Source organism: Pavona decussata, unplaced genomic scaffold (genome assembly GCF_977016875.1).
Source record: "Pavona decussata unplaced genomic scaffold, jaPavDecu1.1 SCAFFOLD_64, whole genome shotgun sequence".
Taxonomy (NCBI): Eukaryota; Metazoa; Cnidaria; class Anthozoa; order Scleractinia; family Agariciidae; genus Pavona; species Pavona decussata.
Window position 1 is genome coordinate 1,865,333 of NW_028145484.1, and position 13,324 is coordinate 1,878,656.

Here is a 13,324-nt window from a genome sequence, read left to right on the forward strand (position 1 = left end):
ACCTTATGTTTTGTGGGCTATTTCTTTGTCCTTGGTTCTTTGGGAGGCCTAAAAAGTGTCTCAAGGGTCATTTTCGGACACACTGATTCGATTGGAGGCTTTTAAAATAATAATTGTATTTCGTCCAAAAATCAACTTTTTTCCAAGGGGTAAGTCGAGGATTTTTGGTTAAAAATAAAAAAATTTTGCAGACGGTATTTTTCAGTTGTTTAAGTCCGTAGGGATCTTGAAGTGACGGAGAACTGCCTTGGGAATCATTTTTAAGTGCAAAGAACGCCACGACAAAGAAATTTCTCTTTCACTCTCAGCCTGACTTTATCTTTGGGGGACTATTTCTTTGACGCATGTCCTTTCTGAGGCCTAAAAAGTGTCTCAGGCGACGTTTCTGTACCACTGATTCGATTGGACGCTCTTAAAAGAATATTTGTATTTCGTCGAAAAATCGACTTTTTTCCAATGAGTAAGTCCACGGTTTTTGGTCAAAAATGACCTAATTTTGATGTTTTCACAATTCACTCCTTTGGGTCTCCAGGGATCTCTGCGTGTCAATAAACTCTTTTGGGAACCTAAAAAGTGTCTCAAGCGAGGTATACAAACACAATTATTCGATTGGAAGCTTTTAAAAGAATATTTGTTTTAACTTTTGTCCAAAAATCGACTTCTTTCTAAGGAGTATGTCCAGGATTTTTTTTGTCAAAATTGACCAAATTTTGAAGTTTTCATTTTTCGGTCCTTTAGGTCTCTAGGGATCTCTGCGTGTCGTAAACTCTCTTAAAAACCTAAAAGTGTCTCAAGGGACGTATATGGACACAATGATTCGATTGGAAGCTTTTTAAAGAAAATTTGCATTTTGTCCAAATATCGACTTTTTTCTAAGGGGTAATTCCAGGATTTTTTGGTCAGATCAAAAATGAACAAATTTTGTAGATGGCATTTCTCACTTGTTTATGATCCTAGGGATCTCGGAGTGTCGGAAATCTGCCTTGGGAAACATTTTTAAGTGCAATGAACGACACGACAATGAATTTTCTGTTACTTTTTCAGCCTGACTTCATCTTTTTGGGGCTTTTTCTTTGTCCCTAGTCCTTCGGGAGGCCTAAAAAGTGTCTCAGGGGACGTTTCTTGACACACTGATTCAATTGGAAGCTTTTAAAGGAATATTTGTATTTCGTCGAAAAATCGACTTTTTTCTAAGGATTTGTCGTCAAAAATTAAAAAATTTTGTAGACGTGATATTTTAGTTGTGTAGGTCCCTAGGGATCTCGGAGTGTCGTAAAACTGCCTTGGGGATCATTTTTAAGTGCAAAGAACGCCATGGAAATGAATTTTCTGTTTTACTCTCAGCCTGACTTCATCTTTTTTGGCTTTTTCTTTGTCCCTGGTCCTTTGGGAGGTATAAAAAGTGTCTCAGGGGACGTTTCTGGACACACTGATTCCATTGGAAGCTTTTAAAAGAATAGTTGTATTTCGTTCAAAAATCGACTTTTTTTTAAGAGGTAAGTCCAGGATTTTTGGTCAAAAATGACCAAATATTGAAGTTTTCAGTTTCTACTCCTTTAGGTCTCTGGGGATCTCTGCGTGTTGTTAAACTCTCTTGGGAACCTGAAAAGTGTCTCAAGGGACGTATAAGAACACAATGATTCGATTGGAAGCTTGTAAAAAAATATTTGCATTTCGTCCAAATATCGACTTTTTTCTAAGGGGTAAGTCTAGGAATTTTGGTCAAAAATTAACAAATTTTGTAGACGGTATTGTTCACTTGTTTATGATCCCAGGGATCTCGGAGTGTCGGAAATCTGCCTTGGGAAACATTTTTAAGTTGAAAGAACGCCATCACAAAGAATTTTCTGTTTCATTTTCAGCCTGACTTTATCGTTTTTGGGCTTTTCCTTTGTCCCTGGTCCTTTGGGAGGCCTAAAAAGTGTCTCAAGGGACCTTTCTGGACACACTGATTCGATTGGAAGCTTTTAAAAGAATATTTGTATTTTGTCCAAAAATCGACTTTTTTCGAAGGGCTTTTGGTGTAAAATGACCAAATTTTGAAAGTTACACGATCACTCCTTTATGTCCCTAGGGATCTCTGCGTGTCGTAAAAGTCTTTTGGGAACTAAAAAATGTCTCAGGGGACGCTTCCGGACACGCTGATTCGATTGGAAACTTTTTAAAGAATACTTGTATTTCGTAAGAAAATCGACTATAGAGTGTTTTCATTCACTGAAACAAAAGAAAGTATTTGCATAAAAATAGAATTCAATTCCCAGAGGTTTAGTTTGGGACACCAACATGGCCGCCATTTCTTTGTTTTGGGACACCAACATGGCTGCCGTGACGTCATGTGAAAACACTCTATATTCCATGGGGTATGTCCAAGGTTTTATGTCCCTAGGGATCTTCACGTGACGTAAAACTCCCTTGGGGACCTAGAAAATGTATCAGGGGACGTTTACGAACGCACTGATTTGATTGGAAACTTTTAAAAAAATATTTGTATTTAGTTTATAAATTGACTTTTTTCTCAAGGGGTACGTCTATTGTTTTTGGTGAAAAATGGCGAAATTTTGATGTTTTCATTTTTCACTCCTTTATGTCCCTAGGAATCTCCACGTGTCGTAAAACTCCTTTGGAACCTACAAAGTGTCTCAGGGGACGTTTTCGGACACAATGATTCGATTGGAAGCTTCTAAAGGAATACTTGTATTTCGTCCAAAAATCGACTTTTCCCAACGGGTAGATCCATGGTTTTTGGTCTAAAATGGCCAAATTTTGAGATTTAAATTTTTCACTTTTTCACCTAACAAGTGTCTCAGGGGACGCTTCCGGACACCCTTATTCGATTGGAAGATTTTATAAAAATATTTGTTTTCCTCCAAAAAATCGACTTTTTTCCGAGGGGTAAGTCCAGAGTTTTTGGTCGAAAATGGCCCCAGGGATCTCGGAGTGTCGGAAAAGTGACTCAGGAATCATTTTTAAATGCAAATAACTCCCTGACAAAGAATTTTCTGTTTAACTCTCATCCTGAATTTATCTTTTTGGGGTTGATTCTTTGTCCCTGGTCCCTTGGGAGTCCCAAGAAGTGTCTTGTCTTGTCTGTTTTTGGACACACTGAATCGATGGAATCTTTTAAAAGAATATTTGTATTTCGTCCAAAAATCGACTTTTTTCCAAGGAGTAAGTCCATGGTTATTGGTCATAAAAGACCCAATTTTGAAGTCGGCATTTTTCATTTGGGAAATCAATTTTAAGTGCAAATAACGCCCTGACGAAGAATTTTCTGATATTTTCTTTCAAGTAGAGTTTTGGATGAAATACAAATCTTCGTTTAAAAGCTTCCAACCGAATCAGTGTGCCCGGAAACGTCCTTCAAGACACTTTTTAACTCGTGAATGCGCGTAGCGCAATGAACGAGTTATAGCGATAGCTGACTGTTGACTTGGTTGGTTGGTTGGTTGGTCGGTTTTGTCGTTAACTTTCAGGCGTGCGCAGTGAATGAGTTTTAAATTCAATTAGTGGAAAAAACACGCGAACATTTATTGTTCACGGCGCATCAGGAAATTCTTATTCAATATTTAGAGAATAATTTGACGATCATTTAGTGCAAGAATGGAGATTTTTCGTTCAATCTGAGCAAAGTTACAAGTTTTTTTCAGTTTTTCAGAAAGTCCGGGGTCGTAAACTCAATTAGTGAAAAAAAAAAAAAAACGTGAAAATTTTTTTCACGACGCGTCAGAATTCTCTCATTCATTCTGTAGAGAATAATTTGACAATCATTTTAGTGTAAGAATGGAGATTTTTCGTTGAATCTGAGCAAAGTTATAGGTTTTTTTTCGTTTTTTATACAAAGCGCAGTTTCTTTTAAGAATTAAAAATAATTTAATTTAGAAATAATTTAATTAAAAATAATTCAATTTGTCAGTTTTCACGCGAAGGCGGAACGTGCCATGTCACGCATCATTGACGTCGTAAACAAAATTATGCAAATTTCTGGTGAAATGAACACTTTAAGATCTTGTCAACTTTCATAGAGGTTTCAAAGGGAAAAAATGTTTCATTTTCGAAATTTACAACTGGTAATTTATGGGAAAGCAAAAGGACGCGGTCGATAAATAATTCTTATTTAGCAAGAGCTTGTCATACTTCATTATTTTTACTTGAGGATTACGTGGACTGAACTCCGAAGGAAAAATTTCACGCATTTATGTCGGGCATGAAATGTAATGCGATACTTTGTTGAACAGATTTCCCTTTGTGAGATCGGCTTGCCCTACAGTAATTTTTTAATTTTAATTCCCAAAAAAAACTTCACTTGCCCATCGGGCAAGTGATGTTTGAATCCACTAGCCCGATCGCAAAATCCAGTAGCCCCGGACTATCGGGGACACGAATTTGCATGACGTAGCTGCACATGGCGTGCTTCTATGAACTTTGAATAAAAAAACACGTGATTTTTTTTAATCGGCGCATCAGAATAATCTTATTCAATCTGTAGAGATTAGTTTGACAATCATTTTTATAGTACAAGAATGGTTATTTTTCGTTACATAATCGGGCAAAGATATAATTTCTTTTAGCTTTCAAGGAAGTTTCCGTAGCCGTCTAAATTTCAATTACTATGTGTCATCTGCATTCACGAGTTAGCTCACAGGAGCCTTTGATTATGTTCCCAAGGGAGTTTTTTGACACCCTGAGAACCCACGGGACATATTTAAAGGAGTGAAAAATGAATTTAGTCATTTTGACTTACCCCTTGGAAAAAAGTCGATTTTTGGACGAAATGCAAATATTCTTTTAAAAGTTTCCAATCGGATCAGTATGTCCAAAAACGTCCAGTTAGACACGTTTTATGTTACCAAGGGAGTTTTATGATGCGCGGAGATCCCTAGGGACATAAGGAGTGAGAAACGAAAACTTTAAAATTTGGTCATTTTAGGCTAAAAAACATGGACTTACCCCTTGGAAAAAAGTCGATTTTCGGACGAAATGCAAATATTCTTATAAAAGCTTCAAATCGAATCAGTGTGTCCGAAAACGTCCACTGAGACCATTTTGAGGTTACCAAGGGAGTTTTATGACACGCGGAGATCCCTAGGGACATAAACGAGTGAAAAATTAAAACTTCAAAATTTGGTCATTTTAGACCAAAGACCATGGACTTACCCCTTGGAAAAAAGTTGAATTTTGGACGAAATACAACATGAACGTGAGTTTAGTGTTCACTCTTAGAATTTGTTCCAAGCTCTCGCTAACTAGTGCGCAAGTTTCAATTACGTTTGCGGTAGTGAAATTTGAATAGGTGAATTAAGAAGGTTGATGTAATGTTTAGTATTATTTTAAACTTGTCAAAAGTCAAAGTTTTGTGGCGCCAGTGGCGAGGTCGCAACAAATGTGTGGTTGGAAAGAAAAGAGTTGCAGCAGTTCACTGCGGAGAAAATGTTCATGTTGAGTTACGCCTACGCTAAAACTTTAAAGTGCCCCTGAGACGAAAATTTCATTTTCCATCTTTTTGCATTTTCGTGTAGAATGTGACCTTCTTACTCATGTTACCAAATTTCAATCCTTTACGGCGATTGGAAGTAATTTTTTTTAGCTTTTTATTCGAGATTTCACGGCCGCCATTACTTGGCCTTGTTCCGGAAGTTAAGGCTCAAATCACAGGAAGTGACGTCATTGGCTCAACACGAAAAATTCCACATGGCTAATTTTCATATGGATTCTACTCCATAAACTGTATTCTGCTTTTGCGAACTTAATAACAGCAGAATACAGGCCAAGTAATGGCGGCCGTGAAATCTCGAATAAAAAGCTAAAAAGAAAAATACTTCCAATCGCCGTAAAGGATTGAAATTTGGTAACATGAGTAAGAAGGTCATATTCTACACGAAAATGCAAAAAGATGGAAAATGAAATTTTCGTCTCAGGGGCACTTTAATTCTCAAGTCTTATTTATACTGAATCTGATAAGTAGTACTTTTTCCTACTATAATCTACAGAATCCTAGGAAGCCGTCTGCCCACATGGAGTCTGTAAATAGGCTGGTGACGACCTATCGTGGAAACCAAGGTATCCACTCATCCCATTCATTTATCAGTGCATTGCCCTGGAACATATGTGTATGTGAAAGAAATGTGTTGCATGTTTTAAGCCCGGTGAATGAATCATAGACACTGGAATACTCGAAAATCCGAATTCTCCTAACAGGAGACGAACCATATAACCTTCCGATGACTAGTTGGATGCTTTTCCACTGAACTACAGGAGACTCGTGGGAGCTAGGTCTGTTAAACAAAGTTCACGTAAACTGCGATCAAGCGTTCTTTTTTTGGGGGGGGAGCACGAAAGTGTGGCAGCGCGAGAGTCTGCTGTCGGGAGAAGGGAGACAAAAAGGAACGCCCTTATATAATTACTGCGAGTATAGCTAAATGTCGTGGGTCGTGGGTAAATTTCATTGGTAAAAATTTAAAAAAAAAAGAAAATAAAAGAAATAAAATGGAAGTACAGCTGTAAAAATACAGCCTAGATCAGACTTATGTTTATGAAATATTTCAAATACACACCAACCCCCTCCCCCCTCCTCCACAGTCAGTCAAAACGCGGGTCAGCAGAACACAGGGTCACCACAAAGGCCTTTTTTTTCGCCTTGACAGGCTAAAACTTCAATATTTAAGAATATTTTGAGAATCTTTGCCGCAAACATTTGGCGCTTAAAATTAAAAACAAAAAAGGCCTAAAGAGACAGTTCCGTTTTCAAGCTAACAAGATACATCTCACACACCTTGTTTTTTCAAACGACGAAAAACTCGACAAACACTCACCAGTGTTAATCAACACAGCAAAGAAAACGAGAAACATATTTTGTAAGGCAATATCATTAAGCCTAGCTTTGACGTAAATAACAGAACGACAATAATACAAATCTTTCCGTATGGCTAGTGCTCGTAGCCAATATAACGCGCGCCTGATTGGCTAAGTGTTAGAGCATTATTCTTCCGTTATGACCACGGGCCGATTTCGGATTATTAAGAAAAAAGCCGATTTTTTATAACGCCATATAATAAACTACTTTTTAAACTTGAACATTCAGTCTTTTCGGCAAAATCTCAAATCTCGGCCTCGCTGCATGTACTGACCTGGCTGTCGCTCGGTCAATGCGGCAAGGCAACATCCTCCGTTTATGAGTAGTTGATAGTCATAAACCGTGATAAATAAAACAGCAAAGATCGCTTGTCTGAAATATCTGGAGAAGGGAAAATAAATTATCTAGGGATGCTTTATTTTCACTAATGTCTGTAGCAGACTTGATCTTATTTTTTGATTATGAAAGGTTATGGTCAATGCTTGCTATAACTAAGGTATCTGAAGGGTTTGTGATCAGTCGCACGGTTTCAAGCCTGTAATAAACTTCGATTTCCTCTTTCTTGTCTAACGTCAAAACCGCTATTTCACCAAGACAATGAACGTATCCACGTAACAATCCAAAATATTGTGCGCCTTTTGTTTTGAGGGTCATCAACGTTCGACTTAGTCTAATTCAGTAAAAATACTGATGTTTTTTTTCCTGTTTACGATAACATGCTCAACGCTGAATAATGACGATTTTGCTAGAACTGAGCGCTTCATTGAATGGCATTGTTTGTTGTGTCAATAAATGAAGGAATCGAGAAAACTCACGCAGTTTTGAGCCTGGAAGGATTCTGAGAGAAGGTAGGTCTTCAATTGTCAGTTGGAGAGAACTGATGAGTGTTGTCTTAACCTTCTTTTTCATCTCAACCACATTGTTCTTATCAGTTTTTTTCTCGTTTTGCGATTAGTTTATCAAAGCTCAGAACTCGTTTCCAGCCAAAGCGCTTGCAGAAATTTGAATTGTTTTAAACTAATGTGCCGAATTTTTCCGAGGTGTGCCCAACGTTTGATGGGCATACTGCCGTTGATAAAGTTCTTTGGCCGGCGATCAAAGAAAGTTTTTCACAAAAGCAGGGTCCACACTGAGCCACAACCAATTAGAAGCAATATTAAAATGCATTAATGTTTATAAAATAAATTCCGATTTGAAAGTCGTTCTGGTAGATTAACAGAAATGATGTTGATTGACTTGCGTGTAAAATATGATGAAATCTTCCGCTTATACTGGGACACTCAAAGCTTCGTTTCTCAGTGTTGAATATTATATCTTCTCAAAGGCATTACCCGCCGGGTTAAATTGTGACAAAAACATTTACGTTTTCATTAGCAAAATGTCACCTCAGTTTAGGGTAGCACTGAAAAGGTAATCCTTTTGGTTATAAGAGAAACAAACACGTCGCCTTGTCTAAATTGCCAAAAAAAAAGGCCAGTTCGCAATTTCGGGAGCCTAACAGCAATTGAGAAATTCGGGGAGGAATAAGATCTCGTTCGGCCTTTTTCTGCCATTTTAATTTTAGCCACTGGAATCAGAGTGGATAAAACTGTGTTAGCCTAGTGTTTAAAATACCAAAATATTTTGTGCTTGCAACAAAGATTTTTGCTGATCGGCGGACAAAGATGGCGACGCATTCTTAGAACATTTTTTAACTCGCACTCTGTTTCAGTTACTTGTTACAAAAAGTCTTGTTGTCAGATGTTTTGAAGTGATTAAAAAGAAAATTGAAGAAACGGACATCGCAGAATTGCAATTAGTTCAGTGAAGCGGTTTACCAACTACACGAAGAAAACAAAAGTGAAAAAACTAGTTCCTGTCCTGCCAACAAATGCTCAACGAGTAACGAGAAAAGGACAGTTCAGTGTTTTGGCCATGTTACTTAGAACAGTCAGTGACTTTCTTGTTTAAATTCTTGGAAAGCTTCAAAATTTTGACTGCAAACTTTGCCCCATTTCGCGGTCAATATTGATAAGATGTAACTTTCAAAAATGTCAGCGAACTTGAAGCATTTTTTAAAATTTTATTTTAAACATTCAGGAGCTCCACAGACGAGGCAAGCTGTTATCGATAACTTTTTAGTTATCGATAGGAAAAAGTTATCGACAATTAACGAAACAATCTCAATGACGAAAAATAAGTCAAAAGGGAAACTACTTCTAATTAGTTGTCGTCGATAATTATTAACAAGCGCAGTGGTTTTGTGAATGGCAATGCAGTTTTTGTAAAGTCGACAACAACAAAGTAGCCTTTTTAAAAGAAAAATTACTTCTAACTAGCTGTCGATAGCAAGCCCAGCAGTTGTGTGAATGACAATGTCCTTTTTTCAATTTCCGGCCCGTCGTCTGTGGACATCGATAACTAGGCGACAGAGCTGAATAACGTTTACGTATGCTTGATCTTAAGTAGCTTCCCACGCAGACGTCCTTAGTGGTTCGTCACGCGTGGGAGGCGAGATCTTAAGTCCTTGACACAAAACTCGGGCTCCAACTCCAGAGAGTGAAGAAAGACCAACTAAGCAGCTCGAAGTCGTCTTTCCTCAATACAGCAAGTTTCGAACAGTTTGTATACCCCTAAATCTTTTGGAAATTACATTTTGTCTTTGAAAACGCAAAAATCAGGCAAGTTTGCAACTAACTGCATGATAGAAAATTGATTTTAACTGAACCTGTTTCGAGCCCAGAAACGATTCGGGATTCGTGCAAAACGCACGCCTGCATGGCCGAAGTGATGTATAGCTAAGAACCAGGAGCCATAACCGGTCTCCATCCCCGATTATAGCTCCTGCGGGGAACATATATAGAATAAATTCTAAGCTTTTCTTCCAGAAGCATTCTCAGTGTATTTAAGGCAAGGTGTTACCCAGAAGGACGATTTAAAACGAAGATGGGAGCTCTGGTGACTTTCTCTATTGTTTCCATTCTCCTGCTGTGCGGAAGCAGCTGTGTTCTGTCAACAGCCTCACAATCGGCTGACGTAAGTAACTGTCATGTTTGCAGTGAATGAAGTGTCCTCTACTCGTTAGCAGATATCCCGTATGTAAATGGGAACAGTATTAGATAGTTGATTGATGTGCAAAGCCACGACTACAATTACGAGTTTTTGCTTGAATGTTCATGCAGCACACGAAGGTGCCTACACCAGTGACAAATTTTGGCGACAAATCATTTTTGTGACTTGCTGCAAGAGGCCGGCATGAAACCAAATATGGCAGCCGACGAGATCATTTTTTTCTGCAAATTATGTGGTTCTAATGGCCGATACCAATGAAATTTTTAATAATTTCATTTAATTCATGTTTTACTAAGTTTGCCCTCAATCACGTAAAGCGCATTCGAATATTTATTATTATTATTATTATTATTATTATTATTATTATTATTATTATTACTTCAATCTCTTTTTTGGTTGTTATTTTACAGGGAGGATGTCCTATCAACGTCAACGTTTACGGCAATGGGAACGTACAGGTAAACATTATAAAGCCCACTGATTAACTCTTTACTCTATAGTGTCTTCTATTGTACCATAGTCTAGTAAAGTAAAACTCTACAAAATTACAAAAGTTTGATACTATCACATCAAATGAAACAGTGTTACTGAGGTATTTATTATTAATGTACTGTAACAGTCAACTAAAAATAAACAAAAGATAGGAATTCTTTAGCAGGTAGAACGTTCACAGAGTTGGTCGTTAACTAGCATTTCCTGGTCGAATCGGAATCTAGAAATGTCGGTTTATGAGGAGGGACGAAAAACGGAGAGCTCCTCAAATATGTATAATACCCTCCCCCTCCGCAATCTTAGACACAGTCCTTTTTACGTATATACAATCAGGGATTATATTACAATACGCCCAAAACTGTTATTCGGAATTTAGCGATAGGTTTTTACATCAAAAATTTCAACGCTATCTAGGCTGTGTCGGATTTGAACCCGCACCTACAATGATGTAGCAAAATAAATTTGAGCAAGAAGTTCGGGTTCCTGGAATCCAGCGCGCAAAAATTCCTTTTCTTAAATATAGCAAGTAAAACATGGTTGAGATATGATTTCTTAAATACTGACATGTCAAAGCACTATATTTTTGTGACTCGTCTGTTCTGTTGCAGGTTTCAAAAACCCCATCAGCTCACATCGAGGCTGCAAATAAGGGAGAGGTGACTTATCAAAAAGATCAAGGTATGTTTTTTTTTCTTTTTTCCCAAGCTCCGGCTAAACCATTGCCGACATCATCTAACATTGTTGGACGATGTTGCACAGTGTTGAACTAGGTGGTCAAACGAATGCAACATGTTTGATGCAACACTTGGACCAAAGAATCTTTAGAAAACAAACCCGCGCCATATTGGTTTACCCAAAAAATGGCGCGAGACCGATCGACCGCCGCGACGCACCATCTTCTCGCTTCTCTTGGTCTGATAGTTTCACATACTCCTTGGCCCCTTCTCTTTCTATTTGAAGAGAGATCGCTTGTGTTTAAGCTTTCGTTGTTAAGAGATCCAAAACTTTGTTCGTTCGCCATACTGTAGCTTGAGCACTCACGCGGGAACACGCGAAGCAAATACAAACAATAATTCATCGCCATGGATACAGATAACCGCAAATCAGCTTAGTAGGCATGCGCGCGTTCAACAATGTTGAACACGGAAGCCAAACGAATGCAACATTGTTGTTCACACCTGAGAACTAAAAAAATGTTGGACGATATCGAAGACGATATTTGACGGAAATAAAACTTCAGTTCAGCATCATGCAACATCGTGCAACAGGTTGGATTAAACAATGTTTGGCCGGAACTTTACCATTAAATTACCCAATGTCACGGGCCCATTTTCAGTAAAACTGGATTTTACCCGGTTTAAGAAACAGTGAAGGAAATACTATAGGTGTCTTATAACACCTGCTGTTCTTTCGAATACGAAATGTACTTCAGTTTGGGAAGGTGCAAAAGTAATGTCATTAGAATTTCCAAATTTGCTGAGAGCATTCTAAAGTGAAATTGAGATGCTGATCGTATCAGTGACAAATGTCCTTCAGTGAAAGCTTTTTCAAAAGTTCTGCGTGTAACGAAATGAGTCAAGACCTCGAATAAACGCCATGAAATAAAGAGGATCTGATCCACTTGATGTAAACAAATCCCGAAAGGTAAAAAGGCACCTCTCGCTCGGCCACCGAGCCAACTTCCCCCAAAGCCCCCTTTAAGATCCACGCGGAGTCTCTTTCTGAGCCGTACATTTGCCAGAGAGAAAGTCAAAACTAACCTAATTATTCGTCATTTTCCTTCTAGTTATCAAAGACTGGGATGTCAACAACGTAAACAGCCATCTTGCAGGCGGCATGAAATACCAAGACGGCAAACTGACTGTGCCCACCACTGGACGGTACTACATCTACGCCCAAGTTTACTACCATAACAGTGGAAGAGTCTTTCTTTCAGTGAATCACAAAATTGTCACTATGATCCAGCCCCCAGTACTGGGAAAGGACACTGGTACCCAGTTCGCCGGAGGGGTGTTCGAGCTGAAGGCCGGTGACGTCATCAAGTTAACGGGCGGTAACTATCCATCTCCGCCCATCAACAAAATTTTCATGTATTCCTTGCACACGTCCTTTGGCGCGTATTTGATTTGAGCTGAGTTGTTGCATGACGACGGAAGCAACTGCACCATCATAATATAAGGGATTATTAACCTTGCGATTGCTTGGCGTATTGCTTTAATGTCGTTTCGTAGGACATTTTTCTTTTGATCGTCATAGGTTTCTGCTTTGCTGTAATATTCAGTTTAATATGGAAATAAAGAAGGATGGTGTCTGAACTTTGTGGATTGCTGACTGCGCATTGATCAAAGGGGTTTGTGTAAGTTTGAAATAAAAATCTTTCCTTTTCTCGGCCATCTTTTTTCTGATTTCATATTATCTCCCAATGTCGTATGCACCAGCCCCTCTCCCTCAAACTCTCAAAAACCCCAGCCCACCCCACCCCACCTCATAAAACGATGAACGGTCCGTTGTTGACAAGTGAAGGATTGTGGCCACTGTAAAGGGTCAATACAGCTGCTTTTAGGAAAGTAAGAACTAAGATGTTCGAGCTTTGCTAGTTGGAATGACACTCGAACTCTTCATGGATTGTAAATTCAAACCACATCAAAAAGCAAAGTTTCATTCGGATGTGACACAGATTAAATTAACAATTAACACGCAATCTTTCCACGAAAAAAATAAAAAAGGAACATTGGATTGAATACAATTTTCAATATTTATCATTTTCAATTAACCGCACTTATTCCTCATTTATGCGACGCGTAATTGGTTAAAAACCTTCTCTGTGATGCGTGATTTAACTTAAAAATGCAACGTGATGCGTGACAGGTACCTTTTGATCTTTGTTCGGTTCATATCGCTGACGATCCCAGACAGTGTGAATCTATGCTT

General features: G+C 38.4%; 1 protein-coding gene across 1 annotated transcript; it reads left to right on the forward strand.

Moving 5' to 3' along the window:
* Window positions 1-5,927: 5,927 nt before the first annotated feature.
* On the forward strand, window positions 5,928-12,702 carry LOC146478376 (uncharacterized). The gene is made up of 5 exons (XM_085111903.1): window positions 5,928-6,057; window positions 9,718-9,865; window positions 10,312-10,359; window positions 11,002-11,071; window positions 12,180-12,702. Exons 2-5 carry the CDS (start codon window positions 9,776-9,778, stop codon window positions 12,521-12,523), a joined length of 552 nt encoding a protein of 183 aa, XP_084968029.1. The 5' UTR covers window positions 5,928-6,057; window positions 9,718-9,775; the 3' UTR covers window positions 12,524-12,702.
* The last annotated feature ends 622 nt before the right edge of the window (window positions 12,703-13,324 follow it).